Source organism: Agelaius phoeniceus, chromosome Z (genome assembly GCF_051311805.1).
Source record: "Agelaius phoeniceus isolate bAgePho1 chromosome Z, bAgePho1.hap1, whole genome shotgun sequence".
Classification (NCBI taxonomy): domain Eukaryota; kingdom Metazoa; phylum Chordata; class Aves; order Passeriformes; family Icteridae; genus Agelaius; species Agelaius phoeniceus.
The window spans coordinates 49,505,190-49,525,397 of record NC_135303.1 but is presented as its reverse complement, the minus strand read 5'-3'; the positions used below and the strand labels follow the sequence as shown (position 1 = coordinate 49,525,397).

At 40.5% G+C, this 20,208-nt stretch overlaps 2 protein-coding genes across 5 annotated transcripts in view; one reads left to right on the top strand and one right to left on the bottom strand.

Moving 5' to 3' along the window:
• The window catches only part of SLC26A1 (solute carrier family 26 member 1), a 37,392-nt gene extending 20,224 nt beyond the window's left edge, over nucleotides 1-17,168 (bottom strand). The window contains exons 1-3 of one of the 3 annotated variants that reach the window (XM_077171804.1): nucleotides 17,045-17,168; nucleotides 16,700-16,797; nucleotides 8,293-8,380 (exon numbers count right to left, since the gene is read on the bottom strand). The gene's annotated coding sequence lies outside the window, so the exon portion shown is untranslated. The remainder of the gene's footprint in view (nucleotides 1-8,292; nucleotides 8,381-16,699; nucleotides 16,798-17,044) is intronic. The other 2 variants (XM_077171802.1, XM_077171805.1) reach the window with 2 other exon arrangements.
• The window catches only part of IDUA (alpha-L-iduronidase), a 46,378-nt gene extending 26,244 nt beyond the window's left edge, over nucleotides 1-20,134 (top strand). For both annotated transcript variants that reach the window (XM_077171806.1, XM_054652186.2), the window contains exons 3-14: nucleotides 6,402-6,484; nucleotides 7,079-7,186; nucleotides 7,836-7,931; nucleotides 8,487-8,689; nucleotides 9,124-9,303; nucleotides 10,916-11,132; nucleotides 11,729-11,944; nucleotides 12,554-12,675; nucleotides 13,913-14,038; nucleotides 14,638-14,714; nucleotides 15,498-15,598; nucleotides 17,179-20,134. In XM_077171806.1, coding sequence (XP_077027921.1) covers nucleotides 6,402-6,484; nucleotides 7,079-7,186; nucleotides 7,836-7,931; nucleotides 8,487-8,689; nucleotides 9,124-9,303; nucleotides 10,916-11,132; nucleotides 11,729-11,944; nucleotides 12,554-12,675; nucleotides 13,913-14,038; nucleotides 14,638-14,714; nucleotides 15,498-15,598; nucleotides 17,179-17,279 — 1,630 coding nt within the window. In that variant the 3' untranslated portion in view covers nucleotides 17,280-20,134. The remainder of the gene's footprint in view (nucleotides 1-6,401; nucleotides 6,485-7,078; nucleotides 7,187-7,835; nucleotides 7,932-8,486; nucleotides 8,690-9,123; nucleotides 9,304-10,915; nucleotides 11,133-11,728; nucleotides 11,945-12,553; nucleotides 12,676-13,912; nucleotides 14,039-14,637; nucleotides 14,715-15,497; nucleotides 15,599-17,178) is intronic.
• Nucleotides 20,135-20,208: the final 74 nt, after the last annotated feature.

Below are 20,208 nucleotides of genomic sequence, written 5' to 3'. Positions count from 1 at the left end.
ATTTTGTAATGCATCCTCCCGTTCCTGCTGGGCTGACTCATTCCCGTTAGAGGGTGACTGAATTGTGCGAAGTGTGGGCCAGCACCGACTGAAGTGTTGGGCATTGTGCTTCTGTGCAGAGGCTGTGCCTTAATTGTAAAGCAGGCAGATTTTCCAACTCTGCTTACACAAATCATAGTGCTGAGAAGCAAATGGAGAAAAATATTAATGCTAATCAATAGGCACAGAAGTGATAAAATATATGGGTTATATTTAGCGTGGGTGTGATAGTCTTTGGACTTTAAAGAAGCCTCTGATTTAGGTTTTTAGTCAGCAAGGTGTGTGAAAAGAACAGGCTGTGTTTTGCTTGGGGACCACCAGGGAGGAAGAGTCAGTGTTCATCAGCCTGAATACTATCAAGTTATCATGATTATTTTGGATTATGGCTATTTTGTGAACAGGAGCCAATTTACTTTACCTGTAATGATCATAGGACGCGAGAGCAAGTTGAGCAAGAGCAGGGTAGAACCAGTTCTAGTGTGAATGAGTACTATATTGTTAGCTTCCACTCAATTCAGGAGGGGGAAGTGTTGTTTTTAATAACCCAGGAGTGTACTGATTTCTTAGTTATTAACGATCTTGTACTTAAACCTGAAATACGACACTAGTAGGGTTTTTTGTTGACACTGACTAGACCTCAGGAAAACTGCTGTGAATTCAGCCTCTGGAAAGGTGAATGTTAATGAGGGCTATTCAGCCCTTTGTATAGTCAGAGGTAACATTTCAGTAGTGCTCACAATCCCTTAGGATCTGCTTTTAAGGTCCAGAGGTTTCTTAAGTATTCAACAGAACAAGAAGCTTATGTAGACAATTGGTGGATTTGGAGCAAACAAAGTCCCTGTAGAAACCTGACCTTTAAACTGGCTTCATTTCATTCCTCATAGCTGCAAAAGTAATTAGAAAAACTAAGGAGGCAGGATCCTTTTGTGTTGTAAGAGGCACTTCGGAGGGCTACAATTTCCCCTCCAAAAAAAAATAAACTTGCTGACATTTTCTGTCCAGAGCTTTTGACCTTCATCTTGTAGATGCTCTCCTCTTCAGCTTACATGCTTCCTTGTCCATTTAACAGCCTGTTCTGGCTAAAAGCAAGACAGGTACTTCTGAAGATCATTCCTTCTGGAATACCTTGTAGCAGCAAGAATTTGAAATGGCATAGATTACTGTTGTTTGTTCCCCCAACAGTTACTGTTGTGGAAACCCTTAGAAGTTTATTGTTTGCTTGCAGTGAACAGCTTGATTTTGGACAACTAATGTCCTTTCCAGGGTAGATGGACTCCTGTGTGTGTTCTGGAGTTTTACGATCCCTAGAATGGCATCATGGATTCTAGAAAAGTGGATAGCAATTTCTTGGGACACTATCTACAGACTCTCCTTATAGTAGTCACTTAATTCAAGAGTTGTTTTCACTTCATTTAGTCCTGAGAGGAGGAATTTAATTATCATGCATATTTACACTCATCAGGAACAACGGTGATGGTGTTACCATTGGTCCACATCCTGGACCTGGACACTGCGGATAAGAGTGTATGATTGCAGGAACCCCCTTACAAGGGTGGGCAAAGATGGTCTGGCACAGCTAAGGATCTTTATCAGATGAATATGTGGTATGTAATATGATCATTATCTCAGCAGAGGTACTAGATACTGTCATAGCAGGGCGGTTTCTTAGACTGCACTGTTGTTTTTCTAAGATTGTAACACAGAAAGCCTTCAATGGAGAAAGGGGTTTTTAAGGAGATTCCTTCATGGAGTCCACTTTCCAGGTGTGAGGTTGGCCAATAGACTGCTGAAAAATTTTACAGGTGTGAGTTGCATCTTTCCTCTGCTAACACCTTGTGCCAGTTTTCTGTCCCTGCTTCTTGACTACATTTGCAACTAGGTGAGCAGTCTTTACAAGTAGAGGCCCCCAATGAGGATGTCAGCAGGCTATGCTGCTGTGGGAGTGGTGTTAGCCAGCCACTATGTCCAATCTGCCCAAAGACAGGCTGTTCTCAGATACTTATGAAAGTAAGCCAGATTATGTCAGCTTTTGGTGTGTGTGGTAGCTGTGTTTGCCAGAAACACAAAAGGGAGACCACACTTAGCTAAATGAGAATGTCAGGGTGAGGATGAGTGCTATTCTAGTATATTGGTATTTCCCAGCCATCCTTAATCCTAGGCTCTCTTCAACAGACTATCTCTGTTGATGGTTACCCTACATGGTACATTTTTATTCCTAAACAGGCTGTGACCTACTGACAGGAGTCAGCCACAAGGCTTCCTATCCCAGGAGATTTAATTCAGTACATTACAATAAACTCTGATAAAGTTAGCTTGACGAGTTATCAGAGATTTAGTACTTGACTGAAGATCACCTGGAATGGAAACACTCCCTGCCTGTGGTTTTTGTTCTCTCTTTTCTGTAGATAAGATATTTGGTCCAATGTCTGTGTGTGCACATATTTTCCAGGGCATGCAACTATACTCCTGGACAGGATCAATGCAGGTCAGAAGAGAAGCAACAGATGCTGGACACGGGAGGGAAGCAATAGCTGTAGGCTAAGGAGTAGTATCTGAAGCTGTGCTAGCTGTAGCAGATCTGGCTGTAATGCAAGGTGTTGACAGCTAGAGCTATCTTACCTCTGCCTTCCCAAGAGATTAAGTTTGTGAATGACAGTAGGCTGAAAGTCACATGGATAAGAAGCGCAATGTGAGTATCTTAAAACACTTTTGCAAGCTATCCAGTGCTACCTATGCATCTGAAAAGAATTTCCCTCCATACTTGAAAAAACTTTTCTTCAGTAATAAGATGTAGTGGAAAGATGTTAAGATAGGCCTGTAGCCTTTGATTCAGCAAAGAATTCCCCATGAAGCAGACCTTTCCAAGGAAGGGAGCAACCAGATTTTGTGACAGCCAGCAGACAATGCTCTGTACTCATCACTGCTCTTCATATTTACAGTGTGAATGTTGCTCCTAAGAGACAGCACGTGGGTCTGGAATGGAGACCATGATTCAGAATGGAAAGGTTCCTCACCAGCAGGCAACAGTCTCTGGAATATGGCAGCCTCAGGCCTGGTGCTTCTATGGGCATTGGTGCCAGGATGCCAGTAAATTTGCTTTAGTGTAGTTTTTTATAATGACTGAAGATGAAGAAGGTCTATCTGGCAAGCTTCCTGGAAAAATCCCTGCTGAGGAACAGTTGAAAGCCAGGCACAGACAGGATAGTGATTGCTGCTTGACATTGAAAATACCTGACAGCAAACAATGAACAATCATAGTCTTGCAAGCACTCAGAAGAGATTATGAGTACATAACCTTCTGATTGCTTGTAAATGAAGGCAGTTGTGTCTAGAAACCATGACAGAAGGATTGGAAGAGCAGGCAAGAAATGTGAGCTTGCAGCCAAGAGCCCAATCATAGGTACATGATGTTCCACCAACAGTTTAGATGTAGAAAGATGCTTTAAACAGCTTTGGCCATGGATTTATCCTCCGCCACTGATTAATTCTTGACCACGAATTTACCTTGTCATGTGCCTGTAACAGGTTTGATCTGTTCTTCAGTGTCCTAAAATTGTCTTCAGAGCACTCCTGGCAAGGGCCTGGCAGCTGGGCCAATCTTGTCCATGCAGAACATTTGTAAATAGTACCAGTTTCTGTGCCTCAAGTGCAACAGTCAGCATGGCTTCCAATCACTACATGCAGGCAACCCTGCAACCCAGATTCTAGTGGTACTGTATGTGCTGTAAAAAAATGCATCGATCTCACATCAGGAGTGTAGTACAGGTAAGGGTAAGGTCAAAATCTGAGCAAGTGTCAATCCTGTCAGTCAAGTAATCATTTTATTAATGGGAGCATATTGTCTGGTTCACTTGGTAGGAAGAAGAGATCCTTATAAAGTGGCAGATCAGCCAAAGAACATAAGAGGTTCTTCTACATCTACATGCATAACAAAAGATCTTGTGTACCATCACTCAGTCATGTTTGGCAATGGCATTCTATTTTAAATGGTGCAATTGGAAAAATGTAAATGTCCTGGGATCTTAAGTGTACAGGCATCAAATAGAAGGTTTTATTTATGGTTATTTTTTATACGCTTATTTATGGTTATATTTTCAAATAATACTGTGTAGACCTTAGACTGAAGCCAAGAAGACCCTGTTTTCTTTGCTTTTATCTGTATGGCATTATTAACCTTTTACAAGACAGTGTAGTTAATAATTCTTATGCATACTGACTGTAAGTGTGCATGTAAGCAAATTATTCAATAGAACACAGGGTACATCTGGAAATAGTTAATGGATCTGAGGGAGCAGAGCTAGTTTTAGCAAAAAAAAAAAGTCTTTGAACTTTGGAAGAGGACTTTTTTTTTAAAACCGCTGTCTAAGCAAAACAAACCCAGGTTCCAAATGGCCGTTCTTTAGTTCAACAGTGACTTTTAAAATACTTTAAAGAATGCTAAAGCAAATAAATTTCTTTCTACTACTTGCTTCTTTTACAGCTGTGCCATTTGACTTGGGCAGGAACCCTAAGCCCATCAGTGACTGCATACATGACAATTTTTGTCATGGGGGTGGGACATACTTTAAAAAGAAAAACTCTGCTTCAGATCTTTGGTAAAAGAGTGTGACCAAGCTGGGGCTAAGATTGTGTGCCATGTTACATAACACATGGAGCTGGCTTAGTGGATATGGTCTATGTTACACTTACTTTGCCTGCCTTTCTTCCTCTTCTAGATCCTGGTCAGAGATTTGTCTTCGTATTGCACAGTTCACTAGGCAATTCTGTCAGCCCTTCTTAATTCTCTGAGAATTTGGAACTGCATTTACATATGCACTAACACCTTTCCTTGACAAGAAAGCACAGAGAAAGAGCCTCCATCAAAGAGGCTCAGGAGAAGTACAGAAAGCATGAAGTACAGAAAGAAGAAAGTTGTCACTCTGAGCACAGAGCCCAGCACTGATTTAAGAGCTCTGCTGATGGCCCTCTTCTCATGTCTAATCCTGTTTGCTTGTCATGCTATGCTAGCACTGATCAGTTGCAAGAAGTGTGATTGTCTCTCCCCCTTCCATCATACTGGCAGCATTGCATCTATAGTTCACTTGTATAGCTTTCCACCCAAGCAAAGGCAAAGTGCCTAGGAAAGAGCAGGCAACACTTCAGGAGAGGTGGTCAGGCTGCACTGTACCAGAGAAATTAGTTGTAGTGCCTTGGCATGGTTGGAGAAATCAGCTTTGAGAGGGGTTGCCAAGGCTTCACTCAGTGCCGCTGTGTGACCAGGGCTGGACTTATGTCAAGGGTGCTTAAAAAGCCTTTTGCTCAGGTCATACTGAGGCCAGAATTTGGCCACCAGGCCAAGGCTGTTTCTTAGGCCAAACAGCAGTAAGTCACACTAACAGAATGTTCTCAACAGAAGTTCATTGTTAATTCTTATTTGGCACTTCATACTGGCAAAAATTCTCCATCCCTTTCAGATTTCAGTTAAATCAGGCCATAAGTTCAGAAGTTGTGGAAAATTGACCTGCATAGTACCTTATATTTGTTTCTACTGGATGCCAGGCAAGAAAAGCCTTTCAGGAATTTAAAGCAAATCTTCTAGTTTATCACATATAAATTGCAAATGCCATTTTTCATCCCCTGGATAAAAGAATTCCGGTGTTCCCATCCATGTGCGTGTCCACATTTTGGTACCTGTGTTCCTGCAAGATTCCTTGACACAAAGGAATGCATCATAGGGTGCTGAGTCTTTGAATGCATTTATTCAAAGCTGGATGAAAGATTTGCAGCCCAAGATCCTGGGAGTACAGGAGAAATATTAAAAAAATGCTTACAATGAAGTAAAAATTACAGACATCTTGTGCATAAATTCAGCATTCTTTGAAAGATGCAAAGTTATTTTTCATCTGGACCTAAATCCATAAGGAGTGCTACTAAGTAATCTATATTCTATACTGCAGATTCGGAGTACCTTAAGACAAACTGCATATGAGGGAGCGTGAAAAGAGCTGGCCTAGCAGTGGGTAATCCAATGGAAACTGAAAAAACAGCTTAAGCAAAAAAAACCATATCTATGTAAAATTTGCTTCAGCAGAGAGTTAAAAATCTAATATTCTGTGAAAAAACATAATTCAGCAAGCAGACCCATATATTACATTGTTTCTATTGCTGCTGAAATAGGTAAAGGGCATGGATTAGTCAAGAGACATGCTTATGGTGAACACCTGTGATCACTTTAGAGGAAGGAAGTTTGTGTACAATTACAAGAACCCCAGTCTTACGCAGATTTTGAGAAGAAAGCCATCAGACTCATTATCTACTTACCTAAGTCCTATCTTTGCTATAATATTTACACTTGTGGTTTTTTTATTGCCTTTTTTCTTCAGAGTGGTGAATGGCAAACTTAACTACGATTTTACTGCCTTGGATAACCTTATGGATCGGCTGTGGGAAAATAAGCTCATTCCAGGTAAGGGCAGCTCCCTGCCTGCACAGCTTGGTATATCTGTTCATCCATATTATACAATCATTAGAATATTCTTAGAAAGCTTTTCCAAAGCTGGTTTTGATAAAAGATTTCATTATTTACCTATTTGCCTTTACATCATGTCCCAGTGTGAGCAAAATGATATTATAGCAATTAAGACAACACAATTGGTTTTAGGTTGCCTTTGAAGGCAGTTTCAGATGGTTGTACTTGTAAATGAGATCTCTTGAAGAGAATATTGTACCCATTGACATATACCTAAAAGGGCCAGAGAAGCAGATACTCCAGGTATAACTTCCCATAAATTTATGCAAACATCCACTGTTTTAAGTTTCCTCTGAGCCCTGCATTTATGTTGACAACTAATAGCTTGACTACTATAGTCACTGACAAGTAACAAGTAAACAACCTCAAATCTGAAATATTTCTGGTGGGAATATGTGGAAACAGAAGAGAAACCATTTAATGATGCTTCTTCATTAACAAGTTTGTTTCAGATGATGTGATAACCCTTCATTAATAAAAATGAGATAGCATTCACAAAAAAAGGAGACCTATTTCTTATATCTCTTTTAGGATTTGAATTGATGGGAAATCCATCAGGATATTTTTTAGATTTTGAAGATAAAGAACATGTGGTACAGTGGAGAAACTTAATTACTGTTCTGGCAAGGAGATACATAGGTAAGTTAAAGAAAGAAAAGCATTGTTATTTGTTCTGTTGTAGTCCTTTCTAGCTACTTCAGAAAGTTCTGTGTGTTGTGATCAATTTCAAGACCCAGGATTTCAACACAAAACCAGAAAACAAACATGCCAGAACAGACCATGGAGACCATAGAATAATAGTCTCTCTTTTTACTGATCCATGGCCAACATCCAGAACGAATAGAGTGTTCTGGGTCGCACATTTGGCCTGCCTTGAAGGACTGACCTTTAACCTTGTTATATTGTTGTGGTTGTAAAATACCAGCTTTCACTGGAGCATGATAACCTGAACACTGCTCGTATGCCAGCTTCAAATATTTCTAACACAGCAGAAGGCTCAACCTGAATTAAGGGTAGGTGAGTGCCCTAATCACAAAGCTGTAAGTCATTTCCCTCTCATTGCATCTTTTTCAAATATTGCTGCATTTCATCAAAAATGAGAGATCATTTTGAAACTCACAAATTACATTTACCTCATTATTAAAAATAATGAGGGAAATTATCTACTGATAGTTCTGGGTGCTGAGCCTCACCTGCAGCCTGAACTAATAGTATTGTCTTTGTAAGTCACTTATTGATAGTATTGTCTGGATATGCAGCTCACTGATAAATGAGGCCTCTCCTACAGATAGGTATGGATTGGAGCATGTTGCTAAATGGAATTTTGAGACCTGGAATGAACCAGACCACCACGACTTTGACAATGTGTCTATGACAGTAAAAGGTGAGCATGTTTTGGAGCATTTTGGAGTGTGGTGAAGTGAGACAGGTGTATGGGGTGAGCAGAGGGGTGACAGTGAGATGTAATGTATACTGACAAAGAAGTAAGGTAGACAGCAGTGATAAGGAATGTGACAGGTACGTCAAATCTGTTTTGCTAAGGTCATGTTACTGGCTACACTTTATTCCCTACTTGGGTATCAGGGGTTGTGACACAGAAAAAACAAAACAGGAGTTACACTAAGAAGAAGCAGTTCATTAATTGTATATAAAGTACAGTTAGTAGCAGTAAGAGGGAGAAGGGTGGAATAAGAGGAAAACTCCTCACTGAGGCTGCGTGCTTTGGGAACATGCTTATACAAGACCTTTAGAAGAACCTTGCGGAGGCAGGTGAAGTTTTGATGTCTTCCTGTGTTGTCAATGCATAGGAAATGTAGTCCCAATTTGTGAAGCCTTGCAAATAAATAAAATAACAGGGTTATAACATCTCCTTGTAGTTTTAGATCCAGTTTCTGTTTTGAGTTATCATCTTTGATATATTCATCTGCTTGGACTTCAGGGTTTCTCAACTATTATGATGCTTGTTCAGAAGGATTAAGAGCAGCCAGTCCTATCCTAAAATTTGGAGGGCCTGGGGATTCCTTCCATCCCTTACCCAAGTCACCCATGTGCTGGAGTCTTCTGTGTCATTGCTACAATGGGACCAACTTCTTCACAGGGGAGACTGGTGTAAGGCTGGATTACATCTCTCTCCATAAAAAGGTTAGTCCAAGATTTCAGTTTAAAGCCATTTTTTTTCAATCAGTTCAATCAAAGTTATGTTTTATTCTGATTTACAAAGTTGATGACGATGATGAGTGTCCAGCCTATAGCAGGAAGCACGGCTACCTATTCTTGCAAAATTTTGAAGATGTTCAGTTACAAGACTTTAACTCAAAGCAAATTTGTCTTTGCCTAATTCCCAAAGGGAAACAATTCCTCTACTTCTTTTACATTTTATATTCTAGGAGGAGCTCATGCAACTAGCACGTGCTGTAGTAGATGAAGGAAAAATACTAATTTTGTTGGTCCACAGCAGCTTGGTGACCAAGGAATATGTTTTCAGAATATGTTTTATGTTTATAACTTTAGGTTAAGTCTGTATGTTTACCACCTTTTTCTCATTACCGCTAAGCAGATATGAAATATTGTTGCAGGGAGGTGGGAATTCTCTCTACATCTTGCAACAAGAAGTAGAAGCAGTTCAACAAATTCAGAAGCTGTTTCCAGGTTTTTCTTCTGTTGCAATATATAACGATGAAGCGGATCCGATGGTTGGATGGTCCATTCCACAGCTCTGGCGAGCTGATGTGACCTATGCAGCAATGGTTGTAAAGGTAACAGTTCATTGGTAGTTTTGGCACAGTAGTGTCCCCAGTAGTGTACCTGATGTGTTTTTGCAGTTGAAAAAGTAGACTTAACAGTTAATTTTTAAGCAGCTTCTCAGACTAATAGATCCTAAAAAAGGAGATGTCCCTACTGGTACAGTGGGGGTTATAGTCTAGTTTTAGTAGCTTGATTTAATTTGTAAAATTAATTTAATTTTAGTTTTCTTCATCTTTCTTTAAAAAAAAAGTCCAACCCAGAACCAAACTGAGAACTTGACAGAGAAGTGCTAGAGAACTGAGAATGTATACAGTCCCCCAGTTAGATCCATCTGATAAGATTACTCCCACACATGATCTCTCCATGTAATACTACTGATCTGGTGTCAGTACTGCTAGCTGTCACCTCATATATGTGAGAATTATTTCCCAGATCCTTCAGAATTTTATCTCATCAAGAGACATCAGGTATAATAAAGAAGTGCTTGAGCTCTCAGCATAGTCCATTCTTTGGTTTGGGATACTGGCTGTACACAGGATCTTATTAATTACTGCTAGTAATTACTGATGTTGGCCAGAAAAGCAGAAGAAGAGAGTGGTCAACACTCCCAGCTCTGCAGTAATTGCACCTTGGCCCCAGAGCAAGCTCAGCCCTTCCCCTGCAAAGCAATAATTTCCATTGCAGGCCTAGTGCTTTGTGAGCCACTACCTTAAACAGCACATAGAGTCCAAGTGCTCCTGTGCAAAGGAATAATTCCCAAATGCGAGAGTATGTATGTCACCCAGAAAAATGATGCATCTTATCAGCTGCTCCTGAGGAGACAAAGGCTCCCAGTTCCCTGAGAGTGCATATACAAGCTGTCTTTGCTAAGGCAACAAGTCATTGACTGCATCGCAGACAGTTTGCAGGACAAAGTAGCAGTGTTTAGAATGATGTGGTGGTAAATTAACACTTGGTTGTGTAGAATCTGAAGCACTGTGTTTCTTCAGAGACACAATTGTGAGACTGTTCAGTTGTCAGCCTTCTGAAGTTCTGCTTAATTCTTATATTCAGGCGCAATGTAGTAAGCTGAGAACTTGGGAACTTGGATGTTTTTTGGGAGAGCAGCACAGCAACCAGTGAAACACCAGGAGAATTAATTCCAAGTTAGCACCAAGTGGGAAAAATGACTAATTGAGAAACAGAATCCAGGACCAGCTCACAGACACTGATGTAGTGGGTACAAAGTAACTCCGGATTTGGAGAACCATTTAGATTTAATTCAGATGGTAAATCCTGATTACTAATTAAGTATTCAAGACAGAGGGGCATCATTTGTAGTGCAATAGACAAGGAGATGTGTTCATTATCTGTGAAGAGTTCTCGTATTAATTATTTCAGAGACTTACTACTTGCAAAACTATGCAGGTGCTTCAGATATTACAGTACCTACCTACCTTTAGTACCTAAAGTGCAGGTTTTCCAAGACTTATGATAAACAGTTATTTTCTTCAGTCTTTTCTAAAAGGCAGAGGGACAGTTCTTTACAGAATTCTGTAAAGATTTTTAAAAAAATACAAGGACTACTGCATGTTTGTTAGTTTTTCTCCAAGGTGAAGGTTCATTTTCTCTATGACTTTGCAGGTAATCATCCAGCACCAAAACCTGCTCATTTCCAAAGCCAACAACACCATCAACTACTCGTTGCTGAGTAATGACAATGCCTTCTTGAGCTACTACCCCCATTACTTCACCCAGCGGACTCTGACAGCACGTTTTCAGATGAACAACACAAAGCCACCTTATGTCCAGATGGTGCGGAAACCAGTGCTGACTGCCATGGGCTTGCTGGCACTGCTAGGTATAGTAAAGAGCATGTCAATAACCCCTCCTACCTAGAAGTTTCCAGCCTAAGAAAGATAGTTCCAGCCGTCTTGCTATTCATAAAAGCAAGAGTTCCCCTCACTGTTTACTAGCTGTGTTAAGAAAATGAAACTTCATTTCCTCAGACAGATTGATAGCTCAGAAAATATTCCCGAGAGTCTGTTACCTGTTTGATTTACCTTACTGCTTTGTTTATGCCCTCTGCGTGCCAACCACTCATTTTTTGTTGACTGGTACTTCCCTCTTGTGATGCAAGGGGTACATACCATCAGGCTGCAACTGTCTTTAAGAAATCCCAGTAGCTGGAAGATTCATGCAGCATATTACAGGGAGAACTTCATTCACTGTCACCTGTTTGCATGTTGCTAGCTGAACTGCTAAGCATAAGAACTGCTGTAATATGTATTTTACAACAATCTACTATTGTGAAATAAATCTGATTGAAGGCTGTAACTGGTAAAATAAGGCAGAATATAGCTCACTTATGCTCAGTCTATTTGCATGCTTTGACCCTGCAGCTTCTGACACAGGACTGACTAACAGTGATGCTAACAGTTGTCACATTTTTTAAAGGAGAAAAGCAGATTTTTGCTGAAGTGAAGATCAATGGAGATGAAAGCACTCAAAATAGCACAGTTGGTGTGCTGGCATCTGTGCACACCCCAAGTGAGACACAGCCCTCAGATAGCTGGCAAGCTACAGTACTGATGTATTCAAGTGAGGATAACAAGACTTCATCCAACATCAGCACTGTCACAGTGAATGCCACCCACTTCCCCAAACATAGAGGTAAACAAATATCATGTAGACAGCTCATGTTGAGTGACCTTTAAGACAGAATACCAGCTGGAAAACTTCTACTGAACTGCCTTTCATTGGAAGAGTGAATTTAATTTTCTAGCTTCCTCTGTCATCTTTTGTGCACTCCTAGATTTTCTGAGATATAATGGTGTCCTCCTTTGAAAGGTTCATTCCTAATGCCTACACTTTGACCCTGCCTTTAATGGCAACTGCCAAGTGCTACCTTTCTGGAAAACTACTGGTCTCAGTGTACTTGGCTGGATATTGCCAAGCAACAATTCCCTTTATGAGATGACTCCAAGACAGCCAACACAAACACACAATTGCACACCTGATTGAGTTACCCAACAAATGCATGTGAAAAGAGAATTTTGGTTCTGGTTGTGGAAGTAATAGTTTGCAAGGTAAACTTGGCAAATGTAAATTGTACAGCCTCATGAGAGTCTTAGCCATGGGACTTTCCAGTGAAAGTTAGGCACTTTGGAGCCTAAAATCACTTTTGAAAAGGTAGACTTACACAGCTGCTAAATTTATTCTTGTTAATCTTTAAATCCAAGTAAAGAGTTTACTTCTTTTGTTTGTTCTCATCTCCTACAGAGATGGTGTACGTGACATATTACATGGATAACAACGAAACCAATCCATATCTGAAGTGGAAGAACCTAGGAAGCCCTGACTTTCCTTCTCCAGAAGAGTTCCAGAAAATAAGGGATGCTGAGGTATGATTATGTGTTTGCTTGAAGTGTTGTACAGGTAAAGTGCTTGTGAAAAAGACAACAAATCAGGCCTCTAACAAAAATTTCCTTAGCCCACAGTCATTCACTTTTTATATACACACAAAAATTCACTTGCAGTCCTGCAGAAAAGTGTAGGTCACGCACAGCTTATGCCTTGGTGTTTGTGTTATACAACCTCTTCACTCTGGGCCTACCCATAAAATAAGAAGGCACAGTTGCTCCTGGGGAAGTTCTGCCTTCTCTCTGAATATTCAGTGGGCTTTGAGGCTCTTTCTGTTCCATCTTCCCAGGTAAGTCACATGGCCCTGTGTATATTACAGAATGGCCAAATTGCTGCATTAGAAAGTTGAAATGAACCCCATTAATAATAGGAAACAAACACCTCCCTGAGGTGAAAACTACCCAGTGCAAGTTCAGAAAACTGAGGGGCTCACATGGAGATTGACAGTTTTCCCTCACGCTCACTAGTGCTGAATGCACCATAGAGGTAATTAAGGAGTCAGTCTTCTCTGAGAAGTCCTCTCCTCCCTATGGATGAAAGCCATGCAGAAATTACTGTATGTGAGCATATGAGAGCAGCCTGTCACTTCAGCTCCCCCTCCCATAGTTTCCCCAATGCATTCAGACTCCTGGGTTAAAAACAGAGGTCATCTTCATCCCCTTCAGGGCCCTCAGACAGTACTCACTTTCTGACTTCAGTATAGAGTACTGTGTCTTCTCTTCCCAGTCACAACTGACTATTGCTAAGGCCTGTGGGACATCGTAGGAGACATCAGATCTTCCTTAAACAGGGCAGCAGCAAGATTTTAGATGCTCTTAGCTATCTGGTACATCCCCAGAGACCAGCCATGTAGCTGTTGTAGCTAGCAGTAGCTTGTTCTGCACACTGGGAAGAGATGGGGCCATGGTTTGTAAAGACCTCTAGCCTGAAAGGCATCCATGGGAGATTACAGAAGTGACAGATTGTGCCTAAGGGCATTTGTGATCAACCCAACTTGTGAGCTGGACAAACCCTCTGTTTCCTGAAGAGCTGGAAAACAGGTGAGTATAAAGTCTCCGAGTGTGGAGAACTTTGATGCCTGTGAGCATTAGCAGTACCAACTCTATTGGAAATTTAGAGTCCTAAAGTAAATACACAGGCACTTTACACTGGTTTAACAATTGGTCTTTAGGTGCTGTAATGAAAGATTTTTCACAACACTACTCTTTGGCTCCACAGGACCCACTGGTAACAGGTCCATTCCCATTTCCTGAAGCTGGCATCCTGACACTGAAGCAAGACTTTCCCGTTCCCTCAGTCTTTCTTATCCACATCTGTGCAAGACCCAGATCAGCTCCTGATCAAGTATGTGTTGTATTCTACCATTAGACACATCAAAACTGAAACTGCTTCTTGCCTTAAATCTTAGAAGAAGACCATCGAGTTAATTTATTGTTAAAAGTGTAAGAATTAGTAAATAAACAATTCTTCTCTCTTTTGATGAGAAGGCTCTCAAAGATGTAATTCAAGATAAAGTACTACATAGCAAGTGATAGGAGCCATCACTAAGATGAATGAAAATTCCCATGGTGAGAAATTAGTAAAACAGTACTGAAAAGTGCAGTATCTCTTTAAAAAGCACATGGTATGCTACAGGGATTGACAAGTTAATTGACAGCTAAAGCTAAAATGGAATCATGGCCTCCATATTAGATGTCTGTATCTGCTCATTCAGTCTCACCCATGTGCACAGTGGTACCCTGAGCCTCTGATGGTCCTCTGAAGGGTTGACGAGTGGGAGACATGGACTGCAAAAAGCTACAGAGCCAAGAATTTTGTTTTTACACCTGATGTCAATGGAAAAAAATCAAAGCAAATAATTAATATGGAAGGATGAACACAGAAACTTGACCTGGCTGATTGGTTTGTACAGTTTTTTTACATGGGCTTGTGTCTTTGGACAGGTGACTGGTGTTCGTTTGATCCCTCTCACAAAGGGGCAGGTCATTGTGCTGTGGGATGACGACTGTGTTAAGTCAAAGTAAGTAGCTTTTAAATAAAATTGATACAAATGAGTTACCAACATACTACTCCCTAAGTTTCCACAAGCTCTACAGAGTAAAACAAGGTCGAATATTAATGAATTGTTGCTCCTTGATAGATGATACAGTGCATTTGTCTGAAAAAATGAACTGTAGGACCTGTGTGCACAAACTGTGAAAAGCAGCCCTGCCTAATTTGCTGATCAAAGGAATCTGCCTGTTGGTCACCAGCATTCAGTGGCATTTCTGAGGGGATTCTATTCAGCATAGCAGACAGGAAGATTCATGGTAAAAGTTACATTATCAGCAGATGCCTAAGTGGGATCTTAGACATATCTGCAAGGGATGTGAACTGGAAGAGAAAACCTCAGGTTGCTTTCTTCAGCAAGCTCGACTCAGCTGGAAACCCTCTGTAGTGAACTCTGAAAGGGGATCCAGTGTACAAATAGATTACCTCAGGAAGGTAAAAGGACTTAGGTCCTTTTCAAGCCAGTCTCCCTAGATTCTTAATAACCCTGGTGTCTGAGGGAAAGATGCGTGACATTTTGTGATGCTGCAAATACCCAAAGCAGCAAGTCAGTCTAGGTGTTTTTCTGAGGCTGTTGGAGCCCTGGTTCTTCCTAATAGTGCCAATTCACTCCATCCTACATTTGGTAGGAATGAATCAAGTGAACATTTCTTATTTTTGTCCTTCTTGTTGAAACAGCCCTGATTTTTCATAGTATTTGATAGTTCATGCATTGTCAGTTGTAATTACAAATCTCTCTGGTTCTCTTTTCTAGGTGTATAAAGACATTTGAAGTTGAATTCTCATCAGATGGAAAAGTGTACCAGCGGATTAATGCCAAAGACACAATATTCACTCTCTGGGTCTACAGTCCAGGTATGGCAAGAATACTCACGTTAGGTAATCTGTCATGTGATATTGCCACTCATGAGTTTGTGAACCATTGTTTAGTAACCACTGAAGGTAGGTAACTTGCAAGTAACACACAGTCTCTCACAAATAAGAGCTCATCCCCTCCTTTAGGATTGTATTCTCAGTAAGAGACTTATTTTCAAGGACAAACAGAGATCAACAAGTAGTCGTGAGGACATTATTAGTAGTATGCCATGGGTAATTCCTTGTCACAAGTCAGTCACTGAGCTGCAGGCCTGGCAAGGTTCCTGAGAAGTTAAGTAGCAATTTGTAGCTGGTGTAAAAATACGCAAAAATGATAACCAAAAACCCCACAAAAAACTATGACCAGACCTTGCAATTGAAGTTTACTCAGATGAAACATCCAAGTGAAGGAAGATACTGATGTTTTATTTGGGTATTTTTTTTATTTATCTGCAGGTGGAGGGTGGTGGTTGTTGGTTTTTTGTTTCTTTGTTTTGTTTTTTCCCTTTTTAAGCAAATGCTGTCTAGTCTGCAACATGACCATCCAACAAATATTGATGATAAGCACTGATGAGAGCTGAGTGAAACACAGACAAACCTTGCCTTATAGTGATACTATTAAAAGGCAGTTGAGAGATGTTTTTACCAGAAACAAGGGCTTATCTTACCCTGAGAAAGCCTTAACATCAGCAGTGATCGCATAATAAAAGTTCAGAGCTATTTATGCAATGTTAGGCAAGCAAAGGCTTTAAATCTTGGCTTGACAAATCTCTGAAATTATTATTCATTATTATACCATAATATTATATACCAGTTTTAATAGTTTGTTTCAAAACCAACAGCGACAAAAAAGACTACTTGAAAAAATATCATGTCTCAGCAGTCCTTATTGCTAGGAACTTCCTCCTTACCCATTATTCCTGGCATTCTTTTTTTCCTAGAATAAAAACACTAAAACACATATAAAAATCAATTAATTAGATAAAATACCCCCAAATTTATATTGCTTGTGTGTTCAAAGATTCTGCTAGGGAAAGCTGTGTTCTTTGAACTGGATCAAGGATAAAAAGCAGCAAAACCACAGAAGATCAGTTCACATACCTTTAAAGTAAGTGGTGCTGCTTCCTGAGTAGAGCAGAGGGTTTTCAGTCAGCCTGTGTGCTTCTTGTTCTTCTTTTTTAAAACTGTCCCCACATAACCTGTTCCAAAGGCAAAATTCAGGCAGAAAAGTAAGTTGGAAAAAAAGGAAATTAGTAATTTTTTCTTGCAGATGTTCTTCCAAACAGCCTTCTTCCAAAGGAGCTGCTGGGATAGCAGTCCTGTAGCTCTACTTGCTAATCCTAGTAAGTAGAGAGGACCTCCTTGGTGAAACAAGATAAAAAAGTCAATACTTGGCCACAAGGAATTTGTTATCATTTTTAATCAGAAAGGCACAGACACACTTACTTAGGGTGCAGAACTGATTTCCCCAGCCTGTTCCATGAACCTAGATTTTACAGGAGTAGTGCCTGCTTCACATCCTCCCAGTCCCACAGGTGCCAGCGTTTCACAGTGACCATTTCTAACCTTTTTATTTGCAGGAAGCTCAGTCTCCGGCTTTTACAGAGTGCGTGCCATTGATTACTGGGGAAAGGCAGGCCTGCCCTCTCTTCCCGTGGGATACATTGAAGCTTTCAAGTGACGCTGAAGAGTGGTGCCTGTCTTGGTGTCAGAGTGGTGTATGTTCCTTGCAAATGACAACTCCCCAGAAAAATAAACTCCTCCCAGGCTGAGGAGGGCATATGGAAATGACCTGATGAAGTTAGGAACGCAAGTTAGAAGCAACTGCCCCTGTTAACTCTTCATAGCACAAAAGACAGCATTATCAAACAACCACAACTGCAACTGGTAAGAGGCTACCATAGGACAGGGATTCAGCCTGGTAACTAGGAATTATGGGAATACATATTTATTATTCCCCTTTTTTCACTGAGCTAACAGCCAGGGCAAGCTAAGATTTATAGAGGTCACAAACTGTAGCAGGAACAGAACCATGGCTTCACTGTGTGGGTGAGGATGGTAGCAAAGACACAGGGAGGACCTGTCTGAGAGTGAACTGGCTGCCTGAGCTGCCAGTCAGTCTTGACTTAACAGTTTGGTGGAAAAGTGCACAGCGACAAGACAAATTCAGAGCATGAAGTAAAGGATCTCTTAGTTCCTTTGGCTGGTTAGTCACAGTGGGTTATTTCAGAATGCTTGCCACGTCTTCAGGTGTATGAGGTTTTTCACTCTCTCACAGAGGTGTTTCCACCCAGCTCTCTCTGTATTTGTGACCATTACATGGGTGCCAGAGCTGTTTCCTGTAGGCAGAAGCAGGGGTATCAGCTCATTCTCAGAGGGGAGAAGGCACATAAAGCCCTAGCTTCCTGCCTTTTCTCTTTTGTGCTTTTGCCCAAGTCACCTGTTTGCCACTTTGGCCACCAGCTGCTGCTCGTTTGTGGTTGAGGCTCTAACCCTGAAAGTCCCTCTTTCTCTCCATTGCTGTCACCTAGCCTCGTGTCCTTCAGCCCTTACAGCTGACACGTCCCCTCACAGACTGTAAGTGGTCACTCAGCTCTGCATAGCCAGGAGAAAGCTGAAACACTAGTTAGAGCCTTTGTATCTTCGTATGACCGGACAGCACACTCATGAATGTAGCAGGGCTACTACTTAGGACACTTAGGAAATTAACAAAGAACAGTTTGAGCTCCTGTGCTTTGCAAAGCATGTGCACAAGCGTGTGATAGCCCAAGATCATGGGCTACAGATCACCACTGGCTGTGCTTGCAGGTGCCGAACACTTTATGTAAACAGCAACGTTCCCTGAAATTGCAGGGGTGCTGCTTTATTCTTCTCTTTTCACAACTGGCACAGTTTGAGCTGTGCCTTTAACAGGCTTGCAGAGAGAAGGATAATGCCAGTGAAAACAGCTGGAGTGTTTTCCATAGGAGGAGTGACTTTGTCACACAAACAAATCCCCTACTGCTCTCTTTGCTGACATCAGCCACCTCACCAACATAACAACAAAAACTACATATTTGATGAAACATTCAGGTCTCAGAAAAAAAGAAGTGCCCAAGTTTGCGCAGTAGGAGAGAGCTGAACTACCTCAAATACCCTCAACTCTTACAGCACAGAAAAGAAACATATGCAAAAAGTCAGTGCATGTGAAATGTGGCCTTATATCTCCTTACTTGCTGATTACTTGTTCAAGTGCTTTTACTGAAAATTAGCCTTAAAAGACTTATTCTGTCACAGAATTCAGATGAAATATTTCTTGCCTCATTTGAGTTTTAATAAGGGGCACTTATTGCATCCTAGTCCTCCAATTCCTTGTCCATACAGGCAGAACAGGAAATGGCCATGGGTCCTACTGAATTGGGTCCTCTAAATTTAAGAAAAGTTATTGAGACATTCTACTTGCATGGAGATAGTAAAAATACATTTTAAACTTGTGATAATTTCCCCTGAGTGAAGAACCATTGTACACAGTTAAGTAAAATCTAGCAGATAACACATGTTGTTTTGCTAGCATGAGGTGGAGCAACAAATAAAATTATTTAGAGAAATACTAAGTATAGGGTCTTGAGAGATTTTAGTGTGTCTGGAGCAGGGGAAGATGTAGGAGCTTGAGTGGACAGTTTAGTGTGTTAAGATGTCCTACCTGAGTAGCCCTTCTGCTTTAAAATTTTCCCACCCTAGCAATCAGAATATAGCAGTCTTTATCAAACCAAGGACTATGTACTAGTTACAGGTGTATAAAAAAAAAAAAAAAAAAAAAAAAAGTAAAAAAGAAAAAAAAAAAGAAACATAGCTGTAGTGAATAGTATTGATTTTGTTATGCAGGGATGAAAATATACAGATGTGCAAACCATGAAAAATAGAAGATTTCTTCTGAAAATCTTCTTTGCTGCTATGATATAAACTCATTCCTTTAAGAAATGAGCATGTGTTAAAAATTACAGAGAGAAGAGAAGTTGGTATTTCCAGGTATGAGTTTATTTCTAACAAATTATAAAAGTTTTTGAAATGGCGTTTTCTTTTTTCATCATTTAATGTCTACAGAAAAACGCTATTTAGTACTTGAAACTAAAGATTTCTGTAACCATCTGTTGCTGACTCTGATAGTGTTTCCAAAATTGCATGTTTAACTAATCTCCTCTGTTACATGTAGTGGTCAGCCCCCCATTACCGTTTGCGTTTTCAGAAGTGCCAAGTATCCATAGCACCAGGTGTGAATAGCAGGTGCTTAGTAGTTCTCTAGTATCATAACCAAAGCAAGGCTGCAGAGTGCTCATGTATGTCTTTTGCTGTTCATTAATCCAAATAAGAATATGTAACTGCAACATGGAATTACTTGCCTGCGCTTGAAACAAAAGCTTGTGAGGCTATATAACCATTTTGCAACTGAAAGAACCTTTCAGCTGAGTATTTTACATTGTCTAATTGTGTATATGCTACATTTGTTACCATCTTTTGTGAGAGCAAATAAAACTGGTTATTAATCTTTCACATGAACCATGTAAAAACAAGATCTGATCATTGTGTTGTAGAAACTGCTTACAACTCTACTTACAACCTAATCTTGTAAA